At 55.5% G+C, this 17,267-nt stretch overlaps 1 protein-coding gene across 1 annotated transcript in view; it reads right to left on the bottom strand.

Moving 5' to 3' along the window:
- Positions 1-286: 286 nt before the first annotated feature.
- LIMD1 (LIM domain containing 1) overlaps positions 287-17,267 on the bottom strand; it is a 39,760-nt gene continuing 22,779 nt past the window's right edge. The window contains exons 3-8 of the mRNA XM_004581399.2: positions 10,070-10,137; positions 7,259-7,321; positions 3,087-3,217; positions 2,467-2,518; positions 1,616-1,684; positions 287-1,055 (exon numbers count right to left, since the gene is read on the bottom strand). Of these exons, the coding sequence (XP_004581456.2) occupies positions 918-1,055; positions 1,616-1,684; positions 2,467-2,518; positions 3,087-3,217; positions 7,259-7,321; positions 10,070-10,137 (521 nt within the window). The 3' untranslated portion in view covers positions 287-917. The remainder of the gene's footprint in view (positions 1,056-1,615; positions 1,685-2,466; positions 2,519-3,086; positions 3,218-7,258; positions 7,322-10,069; positions 10,138-17,267) is intronic.

Genomic DNA, 17,267 nt, shown 5'->3' with positions numbered 1-17,267 from the left:
GCAGGTGCAAGGGATGTCCCCACCTGGGGTCCTGCCACTCGCCTTGCAGAAGCAGCAGCAGCCGCAAAGTCAGACTGTCAGCTCACCCAGAACAAACGGCACTAGCAGGTGGGCAGCAGGTCCTGGTGCCTGCACCACGGTCTGCCCCCAAAGCACATGGACTCAGCGAAGTACTCGCCATGGCAACAGGGAGGTCTCAGCTGCCTCCAGCGGGACAAAGATAGTGGGGAGGGGATGCAGAGGGCCGTGGGTGGGCAAAGAGGGGGGCCTCACCTCACTTATTTCAAACCCAGGCTCTGGGCTTACTCAGCAGAGTCAGCCTGGGACAAAAGCACAGGCTGGAGCCTCCTCCTTCGTGACCTAACACAGTTAAAATTAGCAGGCATTCTATGGGGGTGGGCAAGGGTGTTAAGGCACAGACACACTCGTGTGTGTGTGTGTGTATGTGTGTAAATGTATAGGCGGCAGGCAGTGTCTGGGCACAGAGTTTCCTTAAGGAGGGTAGGGTGAAGGGTCTTGGCCTCTGAGTTGTTACTGCAAAGGATGCTGGGAAATGCCCTCTAGGCAAAGCTCTCCCTGAGGGCATGACCAGAGGGCCAGGAGGGTCTGCTCAGTGGCACAGATGCAGTGTCATGGTGGACACGTTATGCATGGCCGGGCCTCTTCCTGAGTGAGCTGATGAAGTTGTGGCAATGAACCAGGGACAGCACCCAGCTCATTGCCTGAAGGAAAGGTGCCCATGCGTGCACACGCAACACACACACACACACACACACAACTTGCCAGCCTAGCCCCCTTCCTCCTCTACCCAAATTGCCCACCAGGAGCACTGGAAGTCACAGGCAGGGGCCTCCCCACACAGCTCTGGCTAGCACCCCCTCCCCACTGCCCGCCATGGGGTCCACAAGGGGCTCTGGCTAGAAGTGGTGTTGGTGGAGGGCCGCGGGCGAGGGGCCCGGCTCCAGCCGCTTGATGTGGCAGGAGTGACAGTACAGGTGGTCCTGCAGCGGGTAGCAGCGGTGGCCATCTTCGTCATTGAGTTCCACACCGCAGTCCTGCGGGAGAGGTGGAAATGAAAGCAAAACCAAGACCCCACAACTGGCACAGTCCCCGAAGTCAGCAGAGGGTGCTACGTGTGTCCGTCCCAGCACAAACACCCAGCTCCCATCCGGGGAAGGCCTGCCGCCGTGGGGGCCGCCAGCCGTGTCACCAGCAAGCTGACACAGCTCAGGAGTCATCTTCTCTAGATGATCTGCTGAAACGTGACTTTGTTCCTCCTAACTCTTAAAGGCAGCTGCCAGAAAGCTCCTGGGGCTCGGGTTTGTGCCTCCCTCATTTCTACTGGCAGCTGCTGCTCTGTGTGCACGGAGAGCACTGCTCAGCAAATGGCTTCACCTTTTGCTCCAGGCCCCTGGAGAGGCACCGGCCATGATCCCACGGAGGCAGTGGGAGCCGCGAATCTCATCTCTAGCCAGGGGTGAAGCTATGTGAGCAAAGGAAGACCCTCCTGCCCCAGCCCCCCCACCTGCCTCCCCTGCCTCCCCCACAGCAACTCTTGATGGCAGACACCTGCCCTGCCGTGCTCCTGGGCTTCCCAGGGGCAGGGCGGGCCTACCTCGCAGTGGTAGCACTCCACGTGGTAATCTCTGTCCATGGACACAACACGGATGGTCTCATCTGAGCCCTGGCACCAAAGAAACACCAGGATGGGTATAAGAGCCCAGTGAGGGAGGCTGCTGGGCAACACGGGAGCCCTGCTGTGGGGAGGGAAGAAGGTTCTAGAGTATTGAGTGGGATAGGAAACAGGAAGGGGACGAACAGCAGGCCTACGTCTGGAAGGACTTGAGTCTATGCTGAAAAAAAAAAGATCTCCAGGCAACAGCATGAGGTCAGCACTGCGGCCTAGAGGGTTAAGCCACAGCCTGCACGTGGGCGCTGTCCTGGCTGCTCCACTTCCGATCCAAGTTCCTTGCTAATGTGCCTGAGGAAGCACAGAAGACGCTCCAAGGGCTTGAGCCCCTGTGCCTAGTGAGAGGCCCAGCCCTGGCTGTTGCAGCCATTTGGGAAGCAAACAAGTGATGGAAGATGTGTCTCTCTCTCTCTCTCTCTCTCTCTCTCTCTCTCTCTCTCTGATTGTATGTATGTGTGTGCACATGCATGTGTGTCTGTGTATGTGTCTCGGTAATTCTACCTTTCAAATTAATTAATCAATCTTTTTTTGAATAGAAGACAAACTCCCGTGCGAAGATGGGTAAGACAGTGTGGCCTGTCTCCAGGCATGCGCACATTGAAGGCGGCACTGGGCAGGGGCCGCCCAGCCACGGGAAAGGGGCACTCCCGCTCCCCCTCCAAGCTGGGCCTAAGAACGGGTATTTTCCCAGGATGGAACTCAGCTCTCAGTAAGGACCCCAGGGAGCACCTCAGCTCTTCAACGGTGCCTGAAGCACATCTGAGGGGGCGTCTTACCTCAGGAGGGAGGATGGGGAGTCCACACGCTGCACACTTGGGGGCCAGCACCCTGGGGAAGGGACAAAGAGTCAACGTCCACGAATTCTAGAAGGCAAAGCCAGAGCAGGGGGCTCCGGGGGCCTACACCTGGCCTCCCTCGCTGGCTGCCTCCCGCCCATTCCTCTGTGTCCCGGCAGCCCTGGCATGCCAGCCCGGGCTCACTCTGGGGCCCACACAGCCCTACTGTTTGGGGGCAGCCCCCCAGCTGTGGAAGCACACACCAGGCTGCCTTGCGCTCTCTCTGGGGCTGAAGGCTAACCCGTTTGCTTATTCCCAGTCTGAGGCCTAGTGTGAGCCCAGGCAGCTGAGAGCAGTGGAGACCAACCCAGGAGATGCCCTGGAGGTCAGGACAGACCGGGGCTATGGGGCTCGATGGGTTCTTGCTGAGGCCCGGCCAGCAGTGCCATCACCTGCCCACTCCAGGCCCCTGCCACATCCCTCAGCACCCCTGACTTTGCTGGACGGAGAACTGACGAAGCCAGCAGCCAGCAGTCACGCTGCCTGGTGCCCACGGGTCACTCTGCCAAGGTGGGCATAGCCTGGGCATGCAGCTCCTGGCAGCTCGCCCGCCTCCTTACTTGTGGTAATCGCGGACACAGTAGATCTTGTTCTCAGAGTCCACCGTGAAGGGCACCCCGTCCAAACACTCATTGCAGATGACACAGCGGAAACAGCCCGGGTGGTAGGACTTCCCCAAGGCCTGCAGAATCTGGGGCGGGACAGAGGAGAAGCGACACTCAGCAGGGAGGGGAGGGACGAGGGGACACGTGAACAGTTGCACAGCGTGGAACACCACCACCCGAGCTGCACTCGGACCACGAGCCACAGAGAAGGTGGGAGCGGCCGATGAGATGCGTAAGTGAAACCAGAGACCTGCTCCCGAAGCCAATCACGGCGCTCGTTTTGGAGCAGGTGTCCAGTGGGGTGCTTCAGATGCCACCTGGGACACCCACATCCCCTATCAAAGGACCTGGGTTCAAGTCCCCGCTCCGCTTCCCATCCAGCTTCCTGCTCACACATACCCTGGGAGGCAGCACGGACTGATGGCTTCAGGTCTTGGGGTCCCCATCACCCACCTAAGGGAGCCGGATGGATTTCCAGGCTCCTAGCTTTAGTCTGGCAGCCCTGCCTGTGGACTTTGGGAGAGTGAACCAGCAAAGGAAGGTCTCGCTCCTCCCCGCTATCAAACACACACACACCAGTGACAACCATTTTATGACGTGGGAGCAGGAATGTGGCGGTCAGCTGGAGAATCAAGAGTGGTGTCTAAAGGAATCGTTCTGGGCAGGTTAGGCTTCTTGGCAGCCACTGAAGGTTCTGTCCCGAAAGCTGGCGTTGCCACCAGGCAGTCACTAGAGCTTTCTAAGTTCAAGAGAAGAACTGCAAGACGGCATTTATCCCACATGGAGCTGACGTCCTCCCAAACTCCGCTCCTGCCTTTCCTGCTGCACAGATGCACCCTCACGGCAAGACGTGGAGAAGATCCAAGATCTCCCCTCTCCTCAAATCAGGACAGTCCTGGGACTTTTTAAGATTTCCTGACATTCTTGAGAGGGAGACAGAGAGAAGTCAAGAGCCTGGAACTCCATCCAGATCTCCCACAAATGGCTTTCCCAGGACCATTAACAGAGAGCAGGGTCGGAAGCAGAAAAGCCAAGATGGAGCTAGCATTCTGATAGGGGTTGGCAACGTTGCAAATGGTGGCTTAACGCACTGTGCCTCAACATCAGCCTCCAGCCTTATGACTTTCCTGGTCAATGACGAAGCAACGATGTTCTTGAGATTTCCATGTCAAAGACATCAAGAGGAGACATCAAGAGGAGACTGGCAGCTCCTGCTTCCTCTCTCCTGCTGACCCCTGCATGATTAGAGGTTCTGGGGACAGAGGCCTGGAATAGTCTCATTATAGGCCAGGTCATCTGCGCCATCAGCTGAACAAAGCTGAGAGTCAGCCCAAGGCCACCGAGAGAAGAGTCATCCTGCTGAGCCCTGACCTAATTCCCAACCCGCAGAATCACGACGAGCAACCCATCATGGCTGTGCTGGAACACTAGGCTCTGGGGTGGCACAGGATGCAGCAACAGTTAAAAGGCATGTTCTATGGACCAAAGGCATCCTAGGACGAGCAGAACCAAGAACAGGCTGTGATCACACCCTCCGCTCGAACAGCGCTGACCTCACACGCAGGGGATGCGTCAGATGGACACTCAAAATCCAGCACAAACTCTGCTGACGTGGAGCCCTGCAGAGCCTAGCAGGGACTTGGGGAAGGGAGGGATTAGGATTTGGGGTTCCTGCCCCCCTGCCCTGAAACAGCAGACAGAGGGACAGGTTCCCAGAAGGCCACGCAGAGCCGGGATAACAGCAGACCCCTTCACAGATGGGGGGTGAGGGGAAGGTGGGTGGGATCGCTGCTGTTGTATAAAAACGCTAGCCCGCACTCAGCAGAGGCAGGTGCTTTAGCATCTGTCAACGTCATGCCCAAGGGAGTTCCCAGAAAAAAGCCCCCAAATGGAAACTGCACAGACCCCACCAGCAGGAGAACATCAAAATCCCGTCAACAGAACAGCAAAACAGACTCTGCTAACATCCGCACCACAGAAGCTGACTTAGAACAAAAATAAATGAGTTGGTGATACGGGGTCACCACCTACAATGCCAGCGTCCCCTGGGGTGCCACTCAAGTTCCAGCTGTTCCACTTCTAACCCAGCTCTCTGCCAATGTGCACCTGGGAAGGTGGTGACACACGGCCTAAGTCTTTCACGTGGGAGACCTGGAGGTTCCAGGCTCCTGGCGCCGGCCTGGCCCAACCTCGGTCGTTGCGTCTGATTGGGGAATGAAGCCGTAGATGAAAGATCTTGCCCCTCCTCCATATCTCTCTCTCTCTCTCTCTCTCTATATATATATATATATATATATATATATATATTCATACACACACATATATACATACACACACATATATACATACACACATATATATATATAAAACTTTGCCTTTCAAATGAATAAAATTTTTAAAAGATTACCACCACCCTCCCATCATCACGCATACATACACAAACCTATAGGACATTAATTAAAAAAAAAAATGTCTAGGGGAGGAGAGAACATTTCAGAAACACAACCACGCACTGCCTGGAGAGTGAGAGATGCTGGCGCAGGGAGGCCAGCAGCGTGGACTCTCTTCAAGCAGGCACACTGCCCTGCAGAGGGACCTCGTGGACAACTTCAAAAACTCAACCAAAAAAAAAAAAAAACCTCCAGCCAATGCAGTAGGGAAACAAGCAAAGCCCTTCCACAGACAGCTCTCAAATAGCCCACAGGTCTGAAAGAGCAACTCACACCAAGAGCCAGCAGGGAAACGCACAGCATAATCCCCGCAGTAAGCAGCACCTCACCCTGGGGCGGACGGCTGCGGTCCAGAGCAGTGACACGCTGTGATATAGGAAAGGGGGCCACCACTACACTGTAGGCAGCAATGGACACTAGTGCAGCCACTGCAGAAAAGTCTGGAGAGTTCTTAAAAAAAAATGAGAAACAGACCTGCCATATGATTTAGTAATGTCACTACTGAGTATATACCCAAAAGACAGGACTCACTGGGCCTGCTGCAGTAGCCTAGTGGCTGAAGTCCTTACCTTGCACGCACCAGCATCCCATATGGGTGCCGATTTTGTCCTGGCTGTTCCACTTCCCATCCAGCTCCCTGCTTGTGGCCTGGGAAAGCAGTCGAGGATGGCCCAAAGCCTTGGGACCCTGCACCCGCGAGGGAGACCCAGAAGCAACTCCTGGCTTTGGATCAGCTCAGCTCTACCCATTATGGCCATTCAGGGAGTGAACTAGTTTATGCAAAATCTTTCTTTCTGTACCCCCTTCTCTCTGTAAACCTGACTTTCCAAATAAATACATAAATAAATAAATAAACCTTTAAAAAAAATCCGTATCACCGTGTTTACAGCAGCACCGCTCCCCACAGTCAAAATATGGGACCAACCAACATGTCCATCATCCAAGGACTCAAGGAGAGAATGTGGCACAAAGACACAACGAAATATTATTCAGCTACAAAGAGAGAATGAAGCCCTGGCATTCGCAGTTAAATGGACGCAACTGTAGAACATTATGTTGCGAGAAATAAGCCGGACCCAGAAAGTCCAATACCACATGGTCTCCTTTATATACAGAAATTAAAGTTTTAAAAATAATCAAAAAAGGAAAAAAAGCTATGTGTAGCACTACTGTTGCAAATATCGTTTTGTTAAACTTTGCTTTGTCAAACCAATGAGAGGGTGTTATACCACTGTGCTTGGCATGATCTGTGATTACTTTATAACTTACAACATGGGGCAGAAATGGTCACTTTCCCATTCAATTATTGCTTCGTGGCCATTGGCTATATTGCCATAAATTAGCATCTTTTTGCTTTTAGCTTACAAAACAGCTTATTCAGTAAAGTATTAAATCTTCTCACTGTAACATAAATTTAAAATCTATTATCTAAAAAACGTAAAATACAGAAAGGGGAAAGGAAGAAAGATAAAAAGAACACCGGCCTAGGGCAGGGGAGGGGCTGTTACTATGATCTCAGAACTGTATCTGTTTAAACAGATTCTTAAAAATCTATTGAAAACATTCAAAGAAGAAATACAATCAGCCACTAGACAAGACAGGAAGCACCGTGCCCCACCACTGCCAGCTGGCCCCACGCCTCCCCAGCCGCGCCCTGGCTCCGCCCTCTCTCCTCACCATGTCCATGATCAGGTGGCCGCACAGAAAGCACCTGTCGGCAGACTGCTGGAAGCCCGAGTACTGTGAAGGAAAGAGAGAGCCAGTTAGAGCCACGATGGTCCTCCCAAGGACACATCTCCCTGGGCGGGGCCCTGGCGACCCATGGGAACCAGTCAGTTGCGTGCCAAGCCGTGGACTGTCCTCACCACCCTAAGGGATCGGCACGGTGGCGGTACACTCTAATCCTCTGCCCGTAGCTCCAACATCCCCTATGGGTGCTGGTTCAGTCCCGACTGCTCCACTCCTGATCCAGCTCCCTGCTTATGGCTGGAAAAGCAATAGAGAATGGCCGCAACAGCCGGAGCTAAACCAATCCAAAGCCAGGAGCCCAGAGCCTCTTTCAGGTCTCCCACGGGAGACCATGGGGGTGCAGGGTCCCAAGACCTTGGGCCATCCCCGACTTCTTTTGCAGGCCACAAGCAGGGAGCTGGATGGGAAGCAAGGCCGCTGGGATTAGAACCAGCGCCCATATGGGATCCCGGCACAGGCAAGATGAGGACTTTAGCCACTAGGCTTCTGTGCTGGGCCCTAAATAAATAAATATTCTTAAAAAAATAGATGCAAATTCTTGGGCCCCCCAAATCTACTGAATTGGAAGTTCAAGGGGTAGAATCCGGCCTTCTGTGTTTTCAGATTCGATCCCATGCTCACTCTCAAAGCCATCCTATAAAGTACCTGTGAGAATCCCAAAGGAATGTTGAGGCGCTAAGTGACCTTCTCGAGCTAACATGGCCAATGAGGCAGAATGACAGACTTGGCTCAAGTCTGGCTCTGCCTAAAAGGCTCATGCAGGGCCCAGCTCGATAACTCCTCGCCTTGCCTGCTCGGGATCCCACAGGGGCACCTGGTAATATCCCAGCTGCTCCACTTCCTATCCAGCTCCCTGCTTGTGGCCTAGGAAAGCAGTTGAGGACGGCCCAAAGCCTAGGGACCCTGCACCCATGTAGGAGACCCAGAGGAAGCTCTTGGCTCCTTGCTTTGGATTGGCTCAGCTCCAGCTGTTGCAGCCACTTGGGGAGGGAACCAGTGGATGGAGGATCTTTCTAACTCTCCTTCTCTCAGTAGAGCTAACTTTCCAATAAAAATAAATACATCTTTAAACAAAAACTCTTTAAAAACAAGGGCTTAATGTATGGGCAGAGCTGTGGTGTAGCAAATTAGCCCACCTCCTGCTGCCAACATCCCACAGGGGACCCAGTTCAAGTCCCCGCTGTTCCATGTCAAACCCAACTCTTGGCTATTAAGCCTGGAAAAGCAGAGCAAAGATGGACCCCAAGGTTTGAGTCACTGCTCCCCAGGGGGGGAGACCAGACGGAGCTCCAGGCGTCTGGCTTCGAGAGAGCCCAGCTCCAGCTGCTGTCGCCATTTGGGGTTATGACGTTCTCCAGGGCTGGTGCAAGGCAGGACACTGGCTCAGAGCTGGCCAGTCAGAGCCTCGTGCTCCTCCAGCACCCAGGATCTTCCCCACAAACCAGCGTAAGACTCAATGGGAGCCAATGAGACTAAAGGACTAGGGGTGTGTGTGTGTGTGTGCGCCTGTGTGTGTGTGAGTTCTTTCTGTGCTTTGTTTGAAACAAAGTGACAGAGCATCAGAGAGATCTTCCATCGGCTAGCCCCCCCCCATCAGCACTACCTGGGACTGGGCTAGGACAAAGCCGGAAGCCGAGACCTCCCCCCAGGTCTCCCACGTGGGCAGCAGGCACTTGGGCACTTGAGCCACGATCTGCTGCCTGCTGGATCAGCAAGAAAAGGTTGGAAGCAGAGGCACAATTCAATTCCAGGTATGCCAATATGACTGGCACGTGTGTCAAACGGCATCTTAACCCACGGCACTGCAACTCCTGTGCCGAGGAGGCTCCCCTGACCAACAGTTGGAAAACGACTAGGGCCTGCAGAGTACTGCTGGCTCCGGCCTTCACTCAGTACCTGAGACAGAGGAGAACTCTGCCTATAGGAGGCGGGGACCCGAGCCAGGGAGCAGCCCCGAGCCAGGGAGCAGGAGTCTTGGGGCACCGTTGCCATGCAGGTCCCTGTCCCTGGCCAACAGGAGTCGCCACGATCTAACTCTTGCCATGGGGACACAGGCAAGCACTTTCCTCGGAGGGGAGAAGAGGGCTATAGTGCTACCCACAGGAGCTGGTCTGGGCTCTCGGGGGAGAAAGACTCGAACCCAGACCGCAACTCTGCCCTCACTGCACAGCCAGGCATGCAGGTGGCATGGCGGCGGGGGGCACCACACCATGGGGGGGGGGCAGAGAGGCACAGGTGTGAGCTAGGCAGAGCGGGGAAAAAACCACCTAAGCCAGCACATGGTGGTACAAGGTTGCGCAGGCCACGGGGGAGGCGTGAAGGCCTAGAGCTCAGGGAGCTGCCAAGGTAGCTTGGCACTTGGCACCCTGTGGACGCTGGGACAGAGCCGACCAAAGATATCCTTATGAGGCCTCCCCGGGCAGGTAGTGTGAGGGGATGGGGCCAAGCAGAAAAAGCAGGTGAGGACTGGCTGCCAGCTGTGCACTGGGTACCATGGGAGGGAGCAGGTGTCAATACTGGCAAGGTAACGTGGTCTACTTCAGACACACCACGTACAAACGGCCCGGTGACAGCCAGGAGGTGGGGCGTACTCTGTGAGCAGAGAGATGCCAGCAGCGTGGCTGGGGCTCAGCCTGGGCAGGTGTCGCTGGCACAGCGTGGACTATGGGAGAGACTAAACCCCTGAGAACAGCAGGCTTGGGCCACCACAGGGGACGATGGGCACGGGGTGACACTCACCAGGAAGTCTTCCTCACAGAACACTTTGCCGTTGACAAAATAGAAGGCTTTTCCTCGCAGCTTCCGGCCTAGGGCAGAAGCACAAAGGTGGGCTGTCAGGAGGACTGTGGACCAAAGGGCAGGATCGGCGTGCGGAGCCAGCACACGGACACAGCAGGTGCAGGGGCCGGTGTGCGAAGCCCCCACCTGCGGTGCCATGCCCACTCCAGTCCCAGCTGCTCCACTTCCCACTCAGCTCCCTGCTAACGCCCTGGAAGGCAGCTGAGGATGGCTCAGAGAGACTCCGAAAAACTTCTCACCCCTGGCTTCAGCCCTGCCTACCTCTGGTGTGGAAGCTATTTAGTTACTTACTTATTTATTTATTGATTGGAAAGGCAGATGTACAGAGAGGAAGATCTTCCATCCGATGATTCACTTCCCAAGCAGCCACATAGGCCAGAGCTGAGCCAATCCGAAGCCAGGAGCCAGGAGCTTCTTCCAGGGGCACAGTCCCAAGGCTTTGGGCCATGCTCAACTGCTTTTGCAGGCCACAGGCAAGGAGCTAGATGGGAAGCAGGGCTGCTGGGATTAGAACCGGCGCCCATATGGGATCCCGGTGTGTTCAAGGTGAGGACTTAAACAGCTACGCTATTGCGCCGGGCCCAGTTGCAGCTATTTAAGAAGTGAACCAGTGGATGGAAGTTCGCTCCCCCCGCATCCCCCTCTCATTCTCTGTCACTCAGCCTTTTAAATCAATTTATCTTTAAAAAAGAAAAAAGGAAAAGAAGGCAACATGCCGAGACAGAGGAGGATCTGCCGCCGTCCGTCCTGCAAGGTGATGAGGGCACAACCAGCCCCCTCGCTAAGAGCAGCAGCGGGGCGGCCTAGTCCAGCCTGGGGGTGCAGTGCCCTGGACCCCAAGCTCCAGATGTGAAGCCGGGCTGCACCTGCAGATGCGGCCAGCAGAGGGCGCGAGAGGCCGCAGCGGCGGCAGGGGTTCCCGGGCACAGGAGGGCAGGGGCTCCATGCTGGGTCCACAGCCCCAGTACCAGTCCCAGCCCAGGCTCCAGCTCCACCAAGCAGGTGCAGGGAGTTCTCAGACATCCCAACCGGAGAGCAGCTTTTTTCTTTTAACGGGAGAGGTGGAGCAGGTCACCTCTAAACCAAACACGCCAGAGGGGAAGCCTTAAACACGCCAACATACTGAACCTTCCGGTACTTGGTCACCTGTGAGCTCCTCATGGCTGTGCAGCACGCCTGTCCGCGCACAGTGTGGAAGGATAAACGCTCCCTGGAGCAGACACTTGCCCCATCAACCTCGAACGCATTGGGCCCTCTAGGAGTCAGCGTTGGGAAGGAATTACAAGATGCGCGTAAATACAGACTCAGGTCCCACTTGGCAGCCTGGGAGGAGCGATACAAACGCCCGTGCCAGCTGCTGGGATGCCACGCAGCCATTCAGACGGCACTTCCTTGAGGGACTGGAAGATACTGCACTACCCAGAGATATCCAGGGTATATTAGGAAGGGAAAAAAGCAAGCCAGATAACTGCAAAATAGCAAAATTGCATTTCAGTAACTTCTCCCCCACAACATGTACACACACACACACACACACGTGCGGGCGAGCGCACACACATAAAATGGTCATGTAAAGGGTAAAAGTGGGGTCTGATGCAGTAGCCTAGTGGATGAATCCTCGCCTTGCACGCACCAGCATCCCATATGGGCACCGGTTCATATCCCAGCTGCTCCACTTCCCTTCCGGCTCCCAGTTTGTGGCCTGGGAAAGCAGTCGAGGATGGCCGAAAGCCTTGGGACCCTGCACCCGCATGGGAGACCTGGAAGAAGCTCCTGGCTCCTAGTCTAGGATCGGCTCGGCTCCAGCTATTGGGGCCACTTAAGGAGTGAACCAGTGGACATAAGATCTTTCTCTCTGTCTCTCCTTCTTCTACAAATCTGCCTTTCTAATAAAAAAAGAACTAAGGCTTTTAAAAGGGAGGTAAAAGTGAATAGTGGCTAGCACTTGCAGAACAACAAGATGATTTGAGTTATAAAAAACAAATTTCGTCTATTTAAGAGGAAGAGATCACATCTCCTGATTTGCTTCCCCAACGCCCCCAACAGTCAGCACTGGGCCAGGACCTGGACCTCCATCTAGGTCTCCCCCATGAGTGGTGGGGGCCCCAAATCACTGAGCCAGCACCTGCTGCCTCCCACAGCATCTACACTGCAGGAAGCTCGGATCAGGAGACATGAACCGTCGCCCCTATGGGATCCTGTGCATGCAAGGGGAGGATTTAGCCACTGAGCCATCATGCCAGTCCCATAAAAAAAATCATTTTTAAATTTTAGCAGGAAATGTGACAATATGAAAAGTAGAAGAAAATGGCTTAAATATTATTTATCTTGGGAAAGGCAGTCTGGCCCGGCAGGTTGAGCTGCTGCCAAGACACGGAGGCTCAGCAAGGCCCACTCAGGTGTGTCTGACCACAGCGTGAGCCACAGAATGCAATGCCATTCAGTTCCCTGGAGAATGTGCATCCCCCAGAGGACAAATCTAGCTCCTCACATCCCAGCAGGGAGGGAGATTTTCGCCCTTGCCGTGCTCTGGACATCTTAATCACAGTCTGTCTTGCTAGCATGCAAAGGGACCAGCCACCTATGAACCAGCTCAGAGGTGTGTAACAGAGGACATGGAGGGAGGAGGGAAGAGGCCCAGCAGGAAAGAGCCAGCACCTGGTGTTGAAAAGCAGGAAGGCAGAAACGAAGGTGTTCCCCGATCAATCCCTGCACACCCTACCAGCTAAGCAGACACCAACCAGCCCGCAAGCTTCAGGCATTCGTCATCCCAGGGCGCATGCAGTCGTCTTCACCGCCACCGGGTGGCGCCAGACCACAGCCAGGACTGGGCGGCAGGCTGGCTGCGGCCATTTCGCCACCTCGTCCAGAAGGTGGCGCTGCACTTCCAGGCAGTGAACCCTCACCTCGCCTAGGTAAGGATTCTGACTAGGTCAAGTATGTGAATCAGATGAGAAGAACACTAAAATTCATTTGCAGCGCTCGACAAGCACCTGCTGGCCACTTGTGAGGACAACAGCTCCAGAACATGAGGCACCACTGCACAAAGTTCTGCCTTCCAACAGCACTGGCAGCACTGGTAAAAGGCACCGCTGATGACAAAGGCATAGCGGGGAAACCTGTCAGACTGGCTGGGCTCAGAGGACAGACTCTGCAGCTCAGAGCCTCAGGAAGGGGCAGGACGGAGGGTAGGCAGTCAGGCTTGCTGTCCCAGAGAGGCCTCGGCACTTCCTCCACCTGACGCCTTCAGGGGCCTTAGCAGCGCTGAGGACAACACTGGGGGGTCGCTTCTGGAGACCCAGCACCGTGTGGCCCAGCAGAATGCTAATCACTTAGGAGAGTACTGAGTACTTAGGGTACTGAGTACTCAGTAGAGTACTGAGCACTTAGGAGAGTACTGAACACTTGCAGCACTAAGCAGTTCATACACGGGAGGAAAGTACCCCAGATTGGGGCCACACCTTAGAGGCGCCAATGAGGACAGCGCCTGGCATTCACTAGGGCTGGCCACTGCTCCTGCTCCCAGCAGCCCCAACGCTTAGCTGCTGCACCTAGCTCTGCTCAGAATCCACTAACCAACCACAAAGGCCGCCCTGCAGAGGAAGAGTAACAAAGTATCCAGGACCTAAGGTGGCCAGACTTAGAGTGCCTGGCAGCCAACTGGAGATCTGCTGTTAGGAGGCCCATGGCGAGGACAGCACAGCTCTGCCCCAGGGGTACAGCTCCTGCATTCCAGGTGCCCAGGATGGTAAAGAGCCACAAGGTGGAAAGCGGCTGGAATGGCAAGCACAGCCTGGGAGTGCCAGCAGCTCACCCAGGACAGAGCAGTTCAGAATCCACTGTCGGCGGCCGCACACCCAAGATCACACCTTGTGTGCGTACATTTCTACGAAATACCAAGAGGCTAGCAAGTGGCTCAGCAGGGACTCAGGACTGGTGGGAGGGGGGAGTGGGTGGTAACAGCTGATGAATACCTCCTCACAGGCAAGCGCCCACCTGAACTATTCCAGTACCTCTTGAGAGTTCAATAGGTGTCCAGAAACTACCCCGAAGGCACAAAAGGCCAGTGGAGGGTAAACCAGTGAGATGTGGGCCCCGCCTTCCTGAAACAGACAGCCCAAGAGGAGAAAGTTTCAATCGCGTCCTTTCTTAAATCCCCAAAGACAGGCAGGGGCCCAAGGTGTCACAGCACTGTGGGCGAAGCCGCCCCCCAGGACACCTGCGTCCCACAGCACAGAAGTTAAGACACCAGGGAGGGACACTGGCGGTGACAAAAGGCGCAGGGAACGGAGGTGTGGCTAGGGCACGCCAGGGTGGAAGACAGGAGGCGCAGGGTGTTATGGCACAGTGAGTCAATCACCACTGTGACAGACATCCTACATGGGTTCAAATCCCAGCTGCTCCACTTGCAGTCCAGCTCCCCTCTCATTCACCCGTGATGGCAGCAGCAGCTGGCCCCAGGGCTCGGACTCCCGCCGCCTGTACGGAGCACCTGGGTGGAGTTTCAAGCTTCTGGCTTCAGCTTAACCTGGATTTGGCTGTTGCAGTCATTTGGAGAGTAATCCCACAGATGGCAGAATGCCACCCTTGGTAACCACGGCAGGGGCTGCTGCAGCTGGCACGCAGAGGCCCAGCTGTTTCTCCACCTTGCGTGGAATTCACCAGATGCACTGGGCACCACCAGGGGTCGCTGTGGCCTGGAATTACTTCGGGGTGGGAGGAGCTGAAGGAACTTTCCAACCAAGACCAAGGGCAAAATCAGGAGCACCAAACGTAAACAGGGGGCCAAGGATGTAGATGCGAGAGTTCCTCTGCCAGGCTGCTTGAACACTGCCCTCCCCCCAGGCTCTAAACCCACGATGGGCACAGGGAAGCTGATGCATGTGGCTGTCAAAAAACAGCACAGTCTGAAGGGGGAGACCAAGTCGGGTCCCCATCCCAGCCACCACAGACCACGGCTCCCACCCCCTGAGACGCTGGCCATGGAAAGCCACCACCCTGCCCTCGTCCAGCCTGCAGCTCCCAGCCCGGCTCTGGCCCTGTCTTCCCTTCCTAGCTCCTTCAGCTGCAGCACCTTCCTCACACTCCGCCTGACTCACTCAGCTCACACACAGACATCAGGAAACACGGGGGCCGCTGCACAGCTCAGACCCCACCCACCCCGTGGCCTGGTGCAGCGGCCCCCGCTACTGAATCTGCCTCCCCGTTCCAAGCCCAAGGCCACTCTGCTGTACTGACAACCCAGGGAGAGCAGCGGGAGGAGAGGGACAGAAGTGCCCAGTCTTGCTGACACCCGGTCCCAAGGCATGGCTAAAGCCAGGAAGTCGGAGCAAGCTCCCACACTGACAGCCCCTTCCCTCCTCCTGCCTGGATCCTAAGGGATTAGACCATGGTGACCAAGTGACATCCAAGTGATGCGAGATTAAGAGGCAGGAAGTCAGTTTAGGCCTGCTGAGCTGCAAGTCACAAACCCCCATGTGGGACGGTACCCTCCTACTAGTCGTCCAAAGCCCCCTTTTCCCAGCATGCATCTGTTTCATGAAGAAGACCAACTGGTGCTGGTGCTTTGGCACAGCAGGTAAGCCGAGCTGTCTGCGACACCCCTGGCATCCCACATGGGAACCAGTCTGAGTGCCGGCTGCTGCATTTCCAGTCCAGCTCCCTGCTCATGCATCTGGGACAAGCAGCAGAGGGTGGACGGGCTAGTTCCTGGGCTCCTGCAGCATGTGGGAAACCTGGAGGAATACCCGGATTCATACTGGCCACTGCAGCCGTCTGGGGAGTGAACAGTGGATGGAAGAACCCTCCCTGTGCAACTCCTTCCAAAAAAATCCAACAGCAGGGGGCGGGGGCCCTCCCCTCCACAGAAGACCACCGCTGGAAGGGCTGCCACACGCCCTGAGCACCCTCCCACGTCCAGTCTGCTATCCCACACCCGAAATGTCCTCTCTCGCACCCCCCACCACGGCAGGTATTTCAGACTGGCGGGGCAACCCACATCTGTGCGTGTTTGTATGTGTATGTTCCCTTTTCCAGCTTTTAGCAATTCCTCTTTTTAAAGATTTACTTATTTTTACTGGAAAGTCATGTGTACAGAGAGAAGGAGAGACAGAGAAAAATCTTCCATCTGCTGGTTCATTCCCCAAGTGGCCACAATGGCCAGAGCTAAGCCAACCTGAAACCAGGAGCCAGGAGCCTCTTCTGGGTCTCCCAATGTGGGTATAGGGTCACAAGGTGTTGCGCCATCTTCTACTGCTTTCCCAGGTCACAAACAGGGAACTGGATGGAAAGTGGGCCAGCTGGGATGCAAACCCATGCTCATATGGGATTCTAGCACATGCAAGGCGAGGAGTTCAGCCACTAGGCAACCACGCCGGGCCCTTTTAAATAATTCTCACTCTATACACTTTCCTGGAGTCAGCACTTAGAATGTAGATGTTTGTGTTACGTTGCACTCCCCCAGGTAGGTAGGACTGCAAAGGGCAGGGGGGTGTGGCTTCCGGCTGGTGGCCCCCATCCTGCCGCTGGCTCATCCGGCACCACCTGCATCTCCGGAATGCGTGGACCCGGGCTGCTTACAGGATCTCAGAGGCAATGTTCAGGAAAACGGAAGAGCTGGCAGGGCCCTTGGCCGCCTCACAGTGGAACCGCCTCGTGAGTGAATGGGCCACCAAGCACTTACAGAGTCGTCGAGAACTGTGGTGGCAGAGCAGGTTCAGTTCTAATTGTTTCATTTACCTGGAAGGCCCCCCACTGTGTCCCATCAGTAACATGGATGTCTGGGTCTGACCCCTCCTCGCTCTTCATCCCCACCCACCGTCCCACCGGGGACAAGTACCAGCTCACTACACTAGCTGGCTTCCCATCAACCCAGGGGTGACTGTCGTCTGAGCCCCAGCCCTAAGGCCTGGGCGCCCACCTGTGCCTCCAGCTCCTGGGAGGATGGAGTGAGCTGGCCCCACCAGCCCAGGTTCTCTGCTCACACGGCTGCAGGGGACAGAGGCCAAGGACCCGGACATTGCTGACAGAGGCCACCTGACCTTGCCTGTTCCCTGCCTCATGGTCTGTTCTGGAAGGTGCTACAGAGGAAACTCCAGGGGACCTCACAAGCCTTTTTCCGCCTCTTCGTCCCATCTCT

The sequence above is a fragment of the Ochotona princeps genome, chromosome 21 (genome assembly GCF_030435755.1).
Source record: "Ochotona princeps isolate mOchPri1 chromosome 21, mOchPri1.hap1, whole genome shotgun sequence".
In the NCBI taxonomy this organism is placed as follows: domain Eukaryota; kingdom Metazoa; phylum Chordata; class Mammalia; order Lagomorpha; family Ochotonidae; genus Ochotona; species Ochotona princeps.
This window is presented reverse-complemented; position numbering and strand designations above follow the sequence as displayed.